Source organism: Capricornis sumatraensis, chromosome 4, assembly GCF_032405125.1.
Source record: "Capricornis sumatraensis isolate serow.1 chromosome 4, serow.2, whole genome shotgun sequence".
In the NCBI taxonomy this organism is placed as follows: Eukaryota; Metazoa; Chordata; class Mammalia; order Artiodactyla; family Bovidae; genus Capricornis; species Capricornis sumatraensis.
The window spans coordinates 100,470,242-100,488,440 of NC_091072.1; the positions used below are offsets into that span (position 1 = coordinate 100,470,242).

An 18,199-nucleotide genomic window follows, 5' to 3' on the forward strand; every position below is an offset into this window, starting at 1 on the left:
GACGATTTCTGGAGTTTGGGAGATCCCTCGTTATTTGCATAGATTCATTGTGATTGCTATTCACTTTCTTTCCCCTACTATTCATTTTTAGTGTATCAGCATTTCTTATTTGCCTATGAAGACTATTTTTTGACAATATTTGCAGCAGTTTCTGTGGAAAATGTTTTATAAAAAAAAAAAAAGGTGGCGGCAAGGGGAATTTCATCTTGTAGCTTAGTGATAGAGCCTGTTGCCATGGAGTCCTGGATCAGATTGGCTGACCCTGGGCCAATGAGCAGTTAGAACATAAATACATCATCATTTAACCTTGCAGAATTCATTTATTCAGTGATATATGACATTAATACTGTACTAGAGTTGTGAACTAAATTGTTTCAAGAATGGTATAAGGTGGTTTTCTCTTCCCTTTCAAAATTTTCTGCTTAATGTAAACAGTTGTAATAATACAGTACCTTCTTGCTTTGATTTGATTGGGAGAAAATATTGGGGGGAAATACCTTTCACCTGTCTGTGAATTGAGCTGCTGCTGCAGTCAGCTGGGCTTATGCCAAGTCTAAGTCAAACTCTGACCTCTAGACTAGAGATTTGTCTTGATATCTGAAGCTGCCTTGCTTATTTTGGTAGCTTTAGAGCTGAGTCAGAAATTGGCAGCTTTTTTCTTGTTTTTTCTTTTTTCTCTTCTACTCTGATACGATAGTCCATGTAAATGTTATATTGCACATTATTTGATCTGGTGTTAGAGAATGATCTGGGAGTAGCTTCTGAGTTCTCCATCTTCACTTCTCTAGCTTGTTCATATTTATCAACTTAAAAGAGAGCGAGATTTCACTTAACTCAGTGTTAGTTCCTTATCACGGCAGATCATGGCATGGATCTTCCTCTGTACCTTATGACTGAAAAGGATTCATTCATATAAACAAAGTACCCCTTCTAGATCTTGCAAATGGAAAAAGAGTATTGTGTTTTTCTTCTTACATTTTGTGTCAGGAATACTTGAGAAATTGTGGTGGGTCTTGTTCTTCTCTCCTCCAGTGTTCCTATGCTTGGCTATTTACAGATTTGAAGGATTGAGAGAGACCTCAAAAGGTCCATGAGTCTGTTCCCCTCCTTTGAACCATTTGAGTCTCTGTAAGTGAGCTGTGAACTTCTCATATGGTTACTTTCTGTCTCAGAGGAATAAAATGAAACTTCTGATTCATCTGTTGAGCAGAGAGGAGCAAAAAAATCTGTTTGATACCTAACTAACTTTTTGTGGGGGAGGCCTTAGAAAAATAGGATGGGAAGTATTTGGGATTTTGTGATTTTAGTTATTGTGACCAGAAAAAAGCTCCCTGGGATGGCATCTGAGTAAAGGCCTGAAAAGGCTGAGTAACCAGGTAGAAGAAGGCACTGTGAAAGACACCCCTTGTTACTGTTGTTCAGTCACCCAGTCGTGTCCAATTCTTCGTGACCACATGGACTGGAGCACACCAGGCCTCCCTGTCCCTCATCTTCTCCTGGAGTTTGCCCAAGTTCATATTCATTGCACTGGTGATGCCTTCCAGCCATCTCATCCTCTGAAGCCCTCTTCTCCTTCTGCCCTCGATCTTTCCCAGAATCAGGGACTTTTCCAGTGAGTCGTCTGTGCACATCAGATGACGAAGATACTGGGGCTTCAGCTTCAGTCCTTCCAGTGAATATTCAGGGTTGATCTCCCTTAAGAGTGACTAGTTTGATCTCCTTGCTGCTCAAGGGACTTTCAGGAGTCTTTTCCAGCAGCACAGTTCAAAAGCATCAATTCTTTGCCATTCTGCCTTCTGCACGGTCCAGCTATCTCAACCGTACATGACCACTGGGAACACCATCACCTTAACTATACGGACCTTTATTGGCAGAGTAATGTCTCTGCTTTTCAACACACTGTCTAGGTTTGTTTGTCATCACTTTCCTGCCAGGAAGCAGTAGTCTTCTGATTCCTGATTTCATGACTGCAGTCACTGTCGGCAGTGATTTTGGAGCCCAAGAAGATGAAATCTGTCACTAGTTCCATGTTTTCCCCTTCTATTTGCCATGCAGTAATGGGGCCAGTTGCCATGATCTTAGTTTTTGTAACCTTTAGTCTTAAGCTGGCTCTTTCTCCTCTTTCACCCTCATCAAGAGGCTCTTGAGTTCCTCTTTGCTTTCTGCCCTTACAATGGTATCTGCATATCTGAGGTTGTTGATGTTTCTCCCGCCTATCTTGATTCTGGCATTTCTCATGATGTGCTCAGTGTATAGGTTAAACAGAGTGACAGCAGACAGCCCTGTCATACTCCTTTCTCAGTCTTGAACCAGTCAGTTGTTCCATACAGGGTTCTGACTGTTGCTTCTTGACCTGGATATAGGTTTCTCAGGAGACAGGTAAGATGGTCTGATATTCCCATCTCTCTGACAGCTTTCCACAGTTTTTCATGATTGACACAGTCAAAGATTTTAGTGTAGTCGATGAAACAGAGATAGATGTTTTTTCTGAAATTCTCTTGGTATAATCCAGTGAATGTTGGCAACTTGATCTCTAGTTCCTTTTCCTTTTCTAAACCCAGTTTGGACATCTGGAAGTTCTTGGTTCACATAATGCTGAAGCCCAGTATGCAAGATTCTCATGATTCTCACAGTTATTCTGAGGTGGTTTGCATTTCCTCCTCCAGTGGATCGTATTTGTCAGAACTCTCTTCTATGACCTGTCCATCTTGGGTGACCCTGCACAGCATGGCTCATCACTTTACAGAGTTATGCACACCCCTTCGCAACAAGGCAGTGATCCTTGAAGGGGAAGCCATCCCTAACTCACCCTTTAATGATGCTCAGCCTTTTCCTTACAGTCAGTTCATTCAGTTCAGTTGCTTAGTCATGTCTGACTCTTTGCAACCCCATGGACTGCAGCATGCCAGGCTTTCCTGTCCATCACCAACTCCTGGAGCTTGCTCAAATTCTTGTTCATTGAATCAATGATGCCGTCAACCCTCTCATCCTCTGTTGTCCCCTTCTCCTCCTGCCTTTAATCTTTCCCAGCATCAGTGTCTTTTCCAGTGAGTCAGTTCTTCCCATCAGGTGGCCAAAGTATTGGAGCTTCAGCTTTAGCATCAGTCCTTCCAATGAATATTCAGGACTGATTTCCTTTAGGATTGACTGGTTGGATCTCCTTGCAGTCCAAGGGACTCTCAAGAGTCTTCTCCAACACCACAGTTCAAAAGCATTAATTCTTTGGGGCTCAGCTTTCTTTACAGTCCAACTCTCACATCTATACATGACTACTGGAAAAACCATGGCTTTGACTAGATGGACCTTTGTTGGTAAAGTAACAGCTGCTTTACTGCTTTTTAATATGCTGTCTAGGTGGGTCATAGCTTTTCTTCCAAGGAGCAAGCGTCTTTTAATTCCATGGCTGCAGTCACCATCTGCAGTGATTTTGGAGCTCACGAGAATAAAGTCTGTCACTTGTTTCCATTGTTTCTCCATCTATTTGCCATGAAGTGATGGGGCCAGATGCCATGATCTTCGTTTTTTGAATGCTGAGTTTTATGCCAGCTTTTTCTCTCTCCTCATTCACTTTCATCAAGATCTTTAGTTCTTCACTTTCTGCCATAAGTGTAGTGTCATTTGCGTATCTGAGGTTATTGATATTTCTCCTGGCAATCTTGATTCCAGCTTGTGCTTCATCCAGCCCAGCATTTCAAATGATGTGCTCTGCATATAAGTTAAATAAGCAGGGTGACAATATACAGTCTTGACGTACTCCTTTCCCAATTTGGAACCAATCTGTTGTTCCATGTCCAGTTCTAACTGTTGCTTCTTGACCTGCATACAGATTTCTCAGGAGGCAGGTAAGGTGGTCTGGTATTATTTTTTATCATTTTTTAAGAGAGTATGTGTGCTTTTAGTATATATTACAGCAAAACTTAAATAGTATCTTAAACAAGACAAAAGAAGTCTTTCTCTTACATTCAGGAAATCCAGAGGTAGCCAGTCCAATCCACGGTTGGTCTCATCAAGGATTTAGGTTTCTTCTGTTGCCCCATTGTCTATGGTTTTCAATCCTATCATCTCACAGCCTTGGATGATGAGTGAAGTGCCAGCCTTTACTTCTGCATTCAAGACAGCAAGAATCAGGGATCAGTGAAGAAAGGCTATCTGTTTCCATTAAGGATACTTCATACAATTTGTGTTTATTATTTTTATTAGTTTCCTGGGGGTGCTGTAACAAAATATCACAAACAGGAGTGTATAAACAACAGAAATTTATTTTCTCACAGTTCTGGAGGCTAGAAGTCTCAAGATCAAGGTGTCAGCAGACTGGAATTTTCCTGAAGCCTCTCTCCTGGATTTCCAAATGGCCTCTGTTTACTGTGTCCTCCCATGGTTTTTTTTTTCTGATATCTCTTTGTATTTTTCAGTTTCCTCTTCTTATAAGGATACCAGCCAGATTAGGCTTTAATTTAATCACCTCTTTGTAGGCCCCATCTCCAAATACAGTCACATTCTGAAGTACTGGGGGTAAGGGAGTGGATAGGGCTTCAGCATGTGAATTTTGAGAGGACACAATCCAGCCATAATAATACTTCTTTCTTCTTATATCCCGTGGACTGCAACCTAGTCACACATTCATTTAGCTATAATGAAAGTTAGAATATGTGCAACATTTTTACAGTCAGCCATGTGCCCAACTGAAAATCAATAGTTGTATTAAGAAAGAGGTGATTGGATATTGAGGAATGAACAGCAGGCTCTCCTTTGTAGCGGAGGCTTAAGGAGTAATGATTCTTAAAGTTTTCCAGTTCCTTCATGTGAAATTAGATTGTTCTTACCTTATTTCTCTGGCCAAACTCACATTCAGTTTTAGATTTTGAAAGATTATTTTAAAACTAAATTGTTGGCTTAAGTGCCCTCTCCACCTCATAGGTTGACCTCTGAGTTCATCATAGTGGGCAATACACACTTAGCTGCATAGTGTTTAAGTTTGCAAGAGAAGGCATCTTGAAATGCCATAAGCAATAGGTAAATTGTGATTTTTTTTGTTTTCTTTCCTAGCATGTCTTGTGTGGGTTTAGTTGGGAGCAGTTTTGCCAGGATGTGGGAAAAGACAGTGTGAACTTTCAAAGTCTTTTCCATTTCTAAAATTCTGTGTTATTTTCTACGTAGTGGCATTATTGTGATAAACTAAAGAAAATGGAAGTAGTAGAGGTGTTCCACTGTTGGAGCACTGCTGCTTTTTGTTTGAAAGAGGAGGAAATATGATTTGTTCTATTTTGCTCAAGGAAATAAAATGGGCATTTTTGGCCAAGAATGTAGAGAAGCTGATAAAACTATAATGAAGCCCAACTGACACTTCAGTCCATTAATCAGAGCACCTGCAGCTCGCATTTTGGGGCAAGTACAACCATAACAGATACTGAGCGAAGAAGGAGGGTACATGTTCAGAACATTTCAATCTTGTTTCTCTCTTGACGACAGAGGATGAGATGGCTGGATGGCATCACTGACTCGATGAACGCGAGTCTGAGTGAACTCCGGGAGTTGGTGATGGACAGGGAGGCCTGGTGTGCTGCGATTCATGGGGTCGCAAAGAGTCGGACACGACTGAGCAACTGAAGTGAACTGAAGGAATTGCTGTGGACATCAGCCAACTGTGGCCTCCCTTACACACCAGTGAATCCTTTTGCGTTTATAAAGTAGAATGGTTTTCTCATGCTTCTTTGATTTGGAGAATTGGCACAGTTGTTGTTGTTGTTGTTGCTTTTATTGGCTTAGTACTAGTGAAACCTATGACGTTTGACTTCTGAAATCTTTGAAAGACTTGGTGACTGTCACATAGCTATAGCTTTGCATGTTCCATAAGTACTTTATACTCTATTCCCCCATATTTTGCTTTCTCTTTGATGAGAAGGGAGTGTTGGACCTGTATCTCTCGTAACTCAATACAGCCTTCTTTCTTGTCCTTGTCCCAAGAGCAGTTGAACCAATTTTCCTTTTCAGACATACAGTTACCATGCTTTTTTGCTTTTTGTCCTTTGGACACTGTAGTGGAAAGAACGTGGGATTTTGGAATCAAGAAGACCTGGTTTGAATTCTAGCTTCTTTTACAGACTGTATGGCCCTCAACAATGTATTTTATTTATTAAATGATGATATTTTATACCTTTAGAAGATCAAACAAGATGTTTTCTATAAACTATAAAAAATTCAAAGTCCTGAGAGGTGACTCAGATTGAGGCAAAAAATGGGAGAGTTTGCAAGCCCCAAAATACATCCCCCACTGACACTCTCTGAAGGGAGACCTTGGATCTGGGCACTCCTTCCATCCCATACTTCATGTCCCAGAACACCCTTGAATGTCTACCTTGGGACACCTAGAACTTTGGTTTTGGGATCAGACACAGCTAGGCTAGAATCTTGCCTTTGCCCCCTCATTGTATTAACTTGGGAAAGTTATTTAATTCCTCAGAGCTTTGGTTTCTTCATCTGAAAAATACCCTAATGTTTTGTTAGGATTAAAGTAATGTATAGAAACAGTAATCAGAGTCATAGAAAGAATGCAGACTTTGGCATCAGCACCAGAGGTCTGATTCTGTCATTTAATAGTAGTGTGACCTTGGGTAAATTCCTTACCTACTCTTGGTGGATATAATTTGAAGTATATAAAGTCACCAGGTTCATAATTGTGCTCAATAAACATTAATGGTTTTTCCTTTTGTGCTAACTCTAGTGTCAAAGAGTGTATAAATAGGCTAAGCTATCATGAGTGTCTGGACAGTTTGTTTTTAACCTGTCATTTTAAACCCATGAATATTTTGTCCCCACTGTCTTGACTCCTAAGAGCATTTTTTTTCTCTTTGTGTATGTATGTGTGTTTAAATAACATACAGTAAAATACACAAATATTAAGCACTCAGTTAATAACTAAGTTTTGACATTTATATACACCCATGTGACCACTACCCCAAACAAAGCAGAATATTTCCATCACTCCTAAAGGGCCCTTTATGTCTCTTTTGAATCAGTATTTTACCCCTAAACCTTTCTGATTTAAACCACTGTCAGGTACTTTTGCCTGTTCTTGAAATTCATGTAAGTGGATTTACATAGTCTATATTTTTAGGGAAAGAGATCTGCTTTCTTCTACCTACCATACAGTTTTGAAATCCATGCATGTTTTTGTGTATGTCAGTATACAGCCAATGGGGTCAGTGGTGATTGAATCAGTTGTTTCTTCTCAAGTCTCAAAAAAGAAACAGAATTACCACGATTCATCAGCCTTCTTGAGGCTCAGGGATAGGGTCACCTTCCCTAATCATGTGTCCTCAGAGGAAAGCAGATACCAAAAGTTCATTTTTTAAGTTGTTGAATAGTATTCTGTTATATGAATATACCACAGTTTGTTTATCCATTCTCCTGAGCCCCTAGATTTTAAATATTTTTTCAATATTGGTATCAGTTGGGAGTTACTTACTGTTGATGTATAAATTAGAAAAGGATTAGAAAGTTTATAGGGATTTTGCCAGAGTAAGTCAGAATTTTGAGCCTCTAGTTATTTTCTTCTTTCTTGCATTCTCTCTGCCTGGTCATAGATTAAAAGGAAGAAAATTAAATTGCCCTTCTATCTCTGAATATCCTCTATATATTCTTTTTGGCACAATGCCTAGAAGGTTTTTATAGAGTAGATGGAAGGATATATAATCTCACTGTGCTCTGGAAGATACTTACCTTGGCAGTCAAAAAATTTATGGGGAATATGCAGTATTCTCCCTGAAAAAAATTGCCAAATCTTGGCTTCCAATCTTCTTCTCCTGTATCATCCTATTTCCTCACTCCCTCTCCTTGCCCCTCGCTTCTGACAATCCCTCTGTGCAGCTTCGAGCCACTGAGTGTCCTCAGGAGACACTCTGCCTTAAAATTGTGCTATTTGCCAGGGTGAAATGTACAGTGTACACAGATAGGTTGTAGGGAAGCACACCATCTAGGCTCTCTTGGGAGCTTACTGTCTTGCTTTGTTTTAGTCAAGTTATATATGAAATAGTTCCTTTCTTCATTGAATAAGCCATCCACAGTGGAAATTGTTTCTTTGCCTTTTAACCCTTATCTGCTGACTTTATTTTTGCTCTTTAAAGACTTTTCTTTCTTTTCTTCCTGCTAATAAATTATCTTGTCCCTTGGCTGCAACTTTTGCTTTGTTTTGGCCCAGAAAAAATTGTTTCCAGGGATCCTTATGCCCCAACAGATAAAGAAACCCTTCTGCGTAGGATTACAGGGTTAGAAGTGAATGTAGTTAAAATTATAGAACAAAACAGAACCCCAGCGAAGTAATACAGCTTTGACTGCCAAGTATCTTGTGATGGGTAACTCTAGGATAGTAAGTAACACTCTGACCTCTCATTACTAGCTTATTCTCTCTGATGCACCTTTCTCCGTGTGTTTGTAGGTTGTTGCAGTCCAGGCATCATCTACACAGAAGACAACCTTCAGCAGAAGAAAAGCATTTCTCTAGTGGCTTTTTTTTTTTCTTTCAAATACAATGGCCTTTCTTTAAAGCCACCTACCCAGCAAAGCCCACTCATGTCTAGCTGGTAATGATTGAGTCACTTGTCCCTTCCCAATCCATTCACAAAAGAAAACAATTACCGTGATTAGTCTAGCTAATTAGGATCCACCCCGTAGGACTCAGGGATAGGACCACCTTCGCCAGTCGTGTCCTCAGAGGAAGGCAAACACCAAGAGGAAATCTGGGCTAGAGAAGTGTGGGAGAAAGAGACTTGGATAGGCAGCCAATACAAGGTCTACTGTACCGTTTCCTCTGCTGCTTCCTCTTTCCTTAGAGTAAGAGTTACTTTGTTTTACACAGATCTTTAAGAGGCCAGTAGTCTCAGTGGAAATGACTGTCAGAATTCTTAAAAGTGGATGCATTAATCACTGTCTGTTTTATGGATGTCTTAATCTAAAGTTCAAACTTTCCTGTTTCCCAGTGAGTGAAGGAAACCATGTGACTCCTTGCAACTGAAGTTGGAATGTGTGACCATATTCCATAGGTGGCTGTTATGAAAGACTGTTTTTTGTTTTTAGTTGATTTTTTTCATTAGTGCTTTGACTGAATAACAGTGCTTGGACACCATGAAGTTATTAGTCCAGGTGTCCAGACAGTTGAGCCTTTTCTGCCTTAGATGGTAAAGAGGAGCTGCAAAGTTATTATTCTCATTTGACAATATACCTGTTTGGTAATTGAAGCTCATCCTGGAAAAAGAAACAACTGCTGCTTTACATTTTTCCATACCGCTTTCTCCCATGTTTTCAGTTTTATTGAGATTTAATTGATCGATAGCTCTGTATAAGTTTAAAGTGTTCAGTTCAGTTCAGTTCAGTCACTCAGTTGTGTCCGACTCTTTGCAACCCCATGAAGCGCAGCACGCCAGGCCTCCTTGTCCATCACCAACTCCCGGAGTTCACTCAGACTCATGTCCATCGAGTCGGTGATGCCATCCAGCCATCTCATCCTCTGTCGTCCCCTTCTCCTCCTGCCCCCAATCCCTCCCAGTATCAGTCTTTTCCAGTGAGTCAATTCTTCGCATGAGGTGGCCAAAGTACTGGAGTTTCAGCTTTAGCATCAGTCCTTCCAAAGAACACCCAGGGCTGATCTCCTTCAGGATGGACTGGTTGGATCTCCTTGCAGTCCAAGGGACTCTCAAGAGTCTTCTCCAGCACCACAGTTCAAAAGCATCAATTCTTCGGCGCTCAGCTTTCTTCACAGTTCAGCTCTCACATCCATACATGACCACTGGAAAAACCATAGTTTAAAGTGTACTGCTTAATAATTTCACATACATATACTATGAAATGATTACCACAATAAGTTTAGTTAACATCCATTTCCTAATAGACAGTTTCCTTCTAGGTTGATGAAACTGTTTTGCAACTAGACAGAGGTGATGGTTACACAACATTGTGAATATATTAAATGCACTGAATTCACTTCAAAGTGCTTAATTTATGTTGAGTGAATTTTTAAAATTCAATTAAATACAATTCCAGGCCAAAAATTGTTTTCTTTTGATGAGAACTTTTAGGAGCTACTCTTTTAGCAACTTTGAAAATGTACTGTGCAGTTAACCAGCGTCGCTATAACTATAGTCATCGCTATAGTTGTTGCATCTCCAGCTCTCACGTGTTGTTTCACTAGGAGTGTGTGCCTTTTGACCACCTTGATCCAGTTTTCCCCACTCCCCACCTCTAACTTTTCTTTCTGACAGAGTAATCTGTTTAAGGTTATTTAAGCCTGAAAAAGAAAAATATTAAAGATCTATCGTGTGGTAAAAGTAGTAAACTTAATTTTGTTTGACTCTTAAGGCAGATTTAGGGTCAGGATTGAAATAGTTCATAGCTTTCTATAGGGAGAAACTATACAACAGTAAAAGTGAAGTCGCTCAATTGTGTCCGACTTTGTCCATGGAATTCTTCAGGCCAGAATACTGGAGTGGGTAAGCCTTTCCCTTCTCCAGGGGGTCTTCCCAACCCATGGATGGAACCCAGGTCTCCCACATTGTAGGCGGATTCTTTACCAGCTGAGTCACAAGTTAAGGCTATAAAATGGTGAGTTGATCCTGTCCTGGGAGTTTTCTAGAAGAAAGAAAGTTCCTCTCAGGAATTCGCACAAAGGAACTCTTCTTTGGGGAGGATGGGGATGATAGCATGAGGTTGTATCTAAGAACTCTTCCAATTCGCATCTTTATTGATGTTTCCCAGCTAAGAGATACAGAGAAGGGATGTACTAAGATTTACTATCCTTCAGACTGAAGAGAATTGAGGCTTGATTTATCTACGGAGAGAGAAGACAAGTATATGTGTGTGTGCAGTTCCCATGTGCAGCCAATGACCATAAGCTCTGTAGGTTATAACTTTAAAATAAATTATTTGGCTGTGTTATGTCTTCGTTGTGGCACGTGGCAGCTTCTGCTGCAGTGCTTAGGCTTCTCTGGAGTTGGGGGACATGGGCTTCAGAGTACATGGGCTCAGTAGTTTTGGCACATGGACTTAGTTGCCCCATGGCATGTGGGATTCTCGCTCTCTGACCAGGGATCAAACTCACATCTCCTACATTGGAAGGTGGATTCTTAACCGCTTGTACTACCAGGGAAGTCTTTTTATAGAAATCTCCAGACACTGAATCAATTAAAAAATAAAATATCAGCCATTTTCCTTTTGTAGTCAGTATCTTCCAGTGTTTCTCATCTTTAAATTCAACTGTATGACTGATTGTATGAGTGACTCTGGCCTTTTAAACTAAGTCTCCAGGCAGCTGCTCAGGAGCTACCAAAAGGTGAACAAAGCAATAATCTTGCAGACTAATTTATGCCAGGTTGAGGTTACACATGCTTCTTAAGAACCTTCTGGGTCTTATCCTTGAAACTGATTTGAAGGAAGAAAAAATGTCCGGCATGACAATTTTCTTGAAGCACTTCTGTTTGTTTAGCTTAGTTTCTAGGGTCACATGCCAAGAGACATGACATCTGAGAGGGTTTCCAGTCTTATCTTTTTATTTTATTTTATTTTTCAGTCTTATCTTTTTAAAGAGGGGAAAGAATTATTTAGGATTCAAGTACAGTCAGTAATCCATGTAAGGAGATACCTTAAGTATCCACATAAGGTTTATAGCCTCTATTATAAACCATTGTTGGAGCTAAGCATGTTTGACTTCAACAGTTGTTGAGAACATGAATCTTTGTATAGAGCATCAGCTTCTGTTTCTGAATATGTGCTGAGATTACTATGTTGACCTTATTACAGGATTTCTTGTAGCTATAGCAAGTGACAAGAGCTAGCAACCCCTGCATTATAAATCTCTGTGTCTTTGGGACGCAGTAAAGTGACTGAACTCAAATAGTGAATAGCAAAGCAAAGATTCTCCCTTCCTCCAGGGAGAGACCCGGTCTTTCTGAAGAGCAGATGATTACAAACTGTTCTTACCTTTTCAGTTTGCTTAAGATAAAGGAAAGAATTTAAGATTCTGTAAACATTGTCTGATTTTGCTGCTTTTTGATGGAGGAAACACTTGAAGTTGGTAACAGTATTGTGGTTTGCCATTTCCTCCTCCTAGTATATTTTAAATATATGAAATTTATGTCAATTTTAGCTCAGGAGACCTGCATTTGATCCCTGGGTTGGGAAGATCCTCTGGAGAAGGGAATGGCTACCCACTCCATTATTCTTGCCTGAAGAATCCCATGGACAGAGGAGCCTGGCAGGTGCTATAGTCAGTCCATGGGGTCACAAAGAATTGGACACGATTCTGAGCTACTAACACACCACACCCCAAAGTTTAAAAAAAAAAAATGAAATGAAATTAGATAATCTAGGGGCAACATTTATCAAAGAACCCTATACTGGGTTATAGGAAGGCTATTGTAGGCTTCTGTGTGAAATGCTAATCTTGTAAGTGTATTAAGTATAGATGCACAACTCCTGTTTAATGCAATTCATGTTTTTTTAGGAGTCCATAGAGGCTACTGTATTCTATTGAAGAAGATGTCTAACAGCAACACTACTCAAGAGACCCTGGAAATAATGAAAGAATCGGAAAAAAAGCTGGTGGAAGAATCTGTAAACAAAAACAAGTTTATATCTAAGACTCCAAGCAAAGAAGAAATTGAGAAAGAGAGTGAAGATACCAGTTTGCGTCAGGAGACACAGGTAAGGATTAGAATACCATGTGCATTCTTTTCAGCAAAACAGAAATGTCCTTATGGATGGTATTGGGGATCTATAGGAAGCCAGTCACTTATACAGACATTTGAATCTCCCAAAAAGCCAAACTTCGGCTCTCAAGAAATATCTCTTCCACTTTTTGTCAGAGTCCACAATGAAGTTCAAAGAAAACAGTATGAAATCCCTAATCTGTTAGGACCTGAGTAACACTGGTTCTTGCTACATTTTGATATTTTTTAATGATAAAAAAATAAACTATATAGTGATATTTGATGTCATAATATGGCTTATAATAAACTCTTAAAATGAGAACTGCCTGGCTTTACACAGTGTTAAATTCATATTCTGGTTGTGTTAAAGCAGTCAGTATTTTCTGGATCAGAAATAGTCTCTGAACTAGCCACTTGGTAAATGTGCATGAGAAGAACTTTGTTCTTTGGTTGCCATGTTGTTTTCCATCCAAATTCATACTGCATTGCAGATACGATGGCAGTAGATTGCCAGGTGAGCTTCTTCCAGGGCTCCTTTTTTGTACCCAGCCAGCCTGGCCTCTGAGCCTTCTCTAGCTTACCTGTTCCAGTTCTCTTCCTTGTGGTTACAACTCGTTTCCTCTGTTACCCAAGCCGAAATAGCATAAATCCTTTCCTCCTTGCCCAGGGGTGAGACTGGTCTTTATTATATGCCCAGGAGGTAGACTGTTAACTGTAGATAGTTAGTTTAAACAATCAGACACCGCTCTGAAACATTTTGTTCGCTAGCTCCTGCTGTTTCTACTGTTTTCCTCTTACAGTTTGCCAGATCTCTCTCATGGCTGCTTTTCTCTCCATCATCTTTTACATGTGAGTTGTCATTCCCCACCATCCTCCCAGAGTTTGGGGAGACAGTCTGCCGCTGTTGCAGCTCTACTTTTAGTTTCCACTGATACCAATAATGAATTTTAAATCCTCAGGACAGATAAGTGCTGAATATTTAATTATGTGCTGTCATGTTACATGGACGATAATAATTACATGAACTTTTGGGTCCAAGCTACTCTGTTCTCAGGAGACTATTTTAAGTGGTGTTCTGAGCTCCTGTTGTGTGTTCTTCTTGAAGATACACAGAAAAGAAAGGATGACTGTAGGTTTTGTATGCCTTGAAGTGAAGTGAAGTGAAGTCGCTCAGTCGTGTCTGACTCTTTGCGACCCCGTGGACTGTAGCCTACCAGGCTTCTCTGTCCATGGGATTCTCCAGGCAAGAGTGCTGGAGTGGGTTACCATTGCCTTCTCCAGGGGATCTTCCCGACCCAGGGATTGAACCCGGGTCTCCCACATTGGAGGCAGACGCTTGAACCTCTGAGCCGCCAGGGAAGCCCTTGTATGCCTTATGGATACTTATTTGGTTTAAGAATGTCTTCACCTGTATATCCATATAGGTTGTGTGGGAGGCTGGGAAGGGAACCTGCCTCCCCTCAAGACTCCTTTCATGGCTGCTAGCGCAGGTTGAGTTACTGCTGCCATTTCCTGGAGCTCCTGCTCCTTCTACCAAGTCTTCATTCTTGGCCACCCTTGGCCACCCTTCAGAAGCCTTCTCCCTGTACCCGTGTTCCTCTTCAGTAACACTGAAAAGTTTGCTCTTTCTCTTACCTTCCCCTCAAGTCTTAAGTCTCCCCAAGAATCTTACTGATGCTGAGAGTACCTGTTATGAATTAGAGCTGGATAGTTCCAAATATTGTTCTGGAATATTATGAATTGGAGCTGGAAAGTTTGAGGAAAGGGTACTTTCATTACTTGTGCTGTATGAGACGTATTCTTGGAATCAGCAGTTGGAATTCAGAACATCTTTCGCATGAAAACAGTGCTATGTAAGACAGGTTCTGAGATTCAGTTTAGAATGGGCAAGCCTTGACGTAACAAATACTGAACTCTCAGGTGGGTCCTTTAAAGAACTGAGCTAGGCTTTCTGCCTTTATACTTGTAATCCTCTCTGATTCATCTACCATACTGCTTTAGAAAAATGGCTATGAAATACTGATCTGATTGTGTTTATTCTCTTCAACCTTTCTGTGTCTCTTCATGCCCTAGGCTAAGTCCCAAATTTGTCAGCATGGCATATTGTGACCTAGCCTCTTGCCTGCTATCCATCCACCTCTGGCATTTTATGCTTCAGCCTAACGGATTCCCTGGTCCCTGTTATAAATTGGAGCTGAAACGTTTGGAGAAAACATGCTTCTATACATGCTTTCTCTAAGTAGAATGCCCTCCTTGGTGTTCTTTCCCTGGCCTTTGCCAGGTCAGTTTAGTCTCATCATTGTATCTCTAAGGCCTGACACAGTTCCTTGCAGCCACTCATTATTTATGAACATGTGAATTTATGAATTCATGCATTGGAGAAGGAAATGGCAACCCACTCCAGGGTTCTTGCCTGGAGAATCCTAGGGACGGGGGAGCCTGGTGGGCTGCCGTCTATGGGGTCGCACAGAGTCGGACACGACTGAAGTGACTTAGCAGCAGCAGCAGCAGGTCTTAGTTAGATACTTGCACTCCTATTGCACTTCATAAGTACCTCTGTAATGCACGTAATATCCTATATTGTAATTGTCCATTTGTCTGTCTTCTTCAACAGAATTATGAGTTCCTTTTTGACAAGGTTTCTGTCTTTTATCTCTGTATCCTCCAGTAGTTAGCATGGGGTCTGATACATACTAGGCCTTCAGTATGTGTTTGACTATTAAATGAAAATTATGCATTCTGAGAAATTCGCAGATTTATACATTTTTGTAGAGATATAAATTGGTATTTATAAAGTTAGAGATACCAAGGGAACACTTCATGCAAAGATGGGCACAATAAAGGACAGAAATGGTGTGGAACTTATAGAAACAGAAGATATTAAGAAGAGGTGGAAGAATACACAGAAGAACTGTACAAAAAAAGATCTTCATGACCCAGATAATCACAATGGTGTGATCACTCACCTAGAGCTAGACATCCTGGAATGTGAAGTCAAGTGGGGTTTAGGAAGCATCACTATAAACAAAGATAGTGAAGGTTTTGGAATTCCAGTTGAACTATTTCAAATCCTAAAAGATGATGCTGTTAAAGTGCTGCACTCAGTATGCCAGCAAATCTGGAAGACTCAGCAGTGGCCACAGGACTGGAAAAGGTCAGTTTTCGATCCAGTCATAAAGAAAGGCAGTGCCAAAGAATGTTCAAATTACCACATGGTTACACTCATCTCACAAGCCAGCAAAGTAATGCTTAAAATCCTCCAAGCCAGGTTTCAGCAGTACGGGAACCATGAACTTCCAGATGTTCAGGCTGGATTTAGAAAAGGCAGAGGAACCAGAGATCAAATTGCCAACATCCGCTGGATCATCGAAAAAGCAAGAGAGTTCCAGAAAAACATCTACTTCTGCTTTATTGATTATAATAAAACCTTTGACTGTGTGGATCACAATAAACTAGAAAATTCTTGAAGAGATGGGAATACCAGACCACCTGATGTGTCTCCTGAGAAATCTGTATGCAAGTCAAGAAGCAACAGTTAGAACCAAACATGGAACAATAGACTGGTTCCAAATTGGGAAAGGAGTATGCCAAGGCTGTATATTGTCACCCTGCTTATTTAACTTATATGCAGAGTACATCATGAGAAATGACAGGCTGGATGAAGCACAAGCTGGAATCAAGACTGCCAGGAGAAATATCAATAACCTCAGATATGCAGATGATACCACCCTTATGGCAGAAAGTGAAGAGGAACTAAAGAGCCTCTTGATGAAGGTAAAAGAGGAGAGTGAAAAAGCTGGCTTAAAACTCAGCTTTCAGAAAACTAAGATCATGGCATCCAGTCCCATCACTTCATGGCAAATAGATGGAGAAACAATGGAAACAGTGACAGACTTTATCTTCTTGGGCTCCAAAATCACTGCAGATGGTGACTGCAGCCATGAAATTAAAAGACACTTGCTCCTTGGAAGAAAAGCTATGACCAACCTAGACAGCATATTAAAAAGCAGAGACATTACTTTGCTAACAAAGGTCTGTCTAGTCAAAGCTATGGTTTTTCCAGTAGTCATGTATGGATATGAGAGTTGGACTATAAAGAAAACTGAGCCGAAGAATTGATGCTTTTGAACTGTGGTGTTGGAGAAGACTCTTGAGAGTCCCCTGGACTGCAAGGAGATCCAGCCGGTCCATCCTAAAGGAAATCAGTCCTGAATATTCATTGGAAGGACTGATGCTGAAGCTGAAACTCCAGTACTTTGGCCACCTGATGCAAAGAACTAACTCATTTGAAAAGACCCTGATGCTGGAAAAGATTGAAGGCAGGAAGAGGAGGGGACAACAGAGAATGAGATGGTTGTACGGCATCACCAACATGATAGACATGAATTTGAGCAAGCTCCAAAAGTTGGTGATGGACAGGGAAGCCTGGCGTGTGGCAGTCCATGGTGTCACAAAGAGATGGATACGACTGAACAACTGAACTGACTGAAATTGGTATAACTTCTCTGAAGGGCAATTTAGCAATACTTTATAAAAATTTTAAATGGACTGTACAATATTTGCAGGTATACTCAATGATATAATCATTGAAGCATTGTTTATACTAACAAACATGAGAAACATCCTAAATGGTACAGTTTGTGTATGGCCACACAAAGGAATACCATGTAGCCATTAAGAAAAACAGTATCTCTTCTGTGGAGGTATATCCTTGAAGAAAAGTTTAAAAGTAAGGTTTAGGACAGTGTTTACAATATCCTTTTTTTTTTAAGTGTGTGTACACTTGTACAATAAACTTATAGATTCATAAAAGATCTCTGGAAAGATTATAAGAAATTCAGTACTAGTTGATCCTTTAGGAGGGATCCGGGTAGCTGGGGAACACATGTAAGAGGAGACTTACTGTTCTGTTTTGTGCCATGTGTATGTTCTTACTCATTTGAAAAAATAGCGACAAATACTGCTTCATATCCCTGGACTGTTCTCTTACTGTAACAGATCTTGCCACTGACCAGATTCACCGTCATTTCTTCCTCTTTCCATCCACCTTTCCAGTTCTCCATTTTGCATTGTAGCAGTGTTATTTGGTAACTAGTGAAGAGGACAAAGCAAAGAGAAAGCCTCACCTACCCAGAACCATACTGGCACTCTGCCTCCATCTTGTTTCCCCTCCTCCACCCACCAGCCTCAGTTTTCTCCACACCCCAGTGACAGTTCTATTCCAAACATCTTAGAAGCTCTGAGTATCATGCATAACCCTGCTGCTGCTGCTGCTGCTGCTAAGTCGCTTCAGTCGTGTTCGACTCTTATCGACCCTGTGGACTACCAGGCTCCTCCGTCCATGGGATTTTCCAGGCGAGAGTACTGGAATGGGTTGCCATTGCCTTCTCCATGCATAACACTACCCAACCTCTTCTCCAGAGTCCCCATTTTGACTTCTCAGCTATTCAGAAACCTCATAAATTAATTAGTCATTTTGCCCTTCATCCCACCTCAGGCCCTCA

General features: G+C 40.7%; 1 protein-coding gene across 3 annotated transcripts in view; it reads left to right on the forward strand.

The window, feature by feature from the left end:
• The window catches only part of R3HDM2 (R3H domain containing 2), a 160,856-nt gene that overhangs the window by 103,156 nt on the left and 39,501 nt on the right, over nt 1-18,199 (forward strand). For all 3 annotated transcript variants that reach the window (XM_068970702.1, XM_068970703.1, XM_068970704.1), the window contains exon 3: nt 12,491-12,690. In XM_068970702.1, coding sequence (XP_068826803.1) covers nt 12,526-12,690 — 165 coding nt within the window. In that variant the 5' untranslated portion in view covers nt 12,491-12,525. The remainder of the gene's footprint in view (nt 1-12,490; nt 12,691-18,199) is intronic.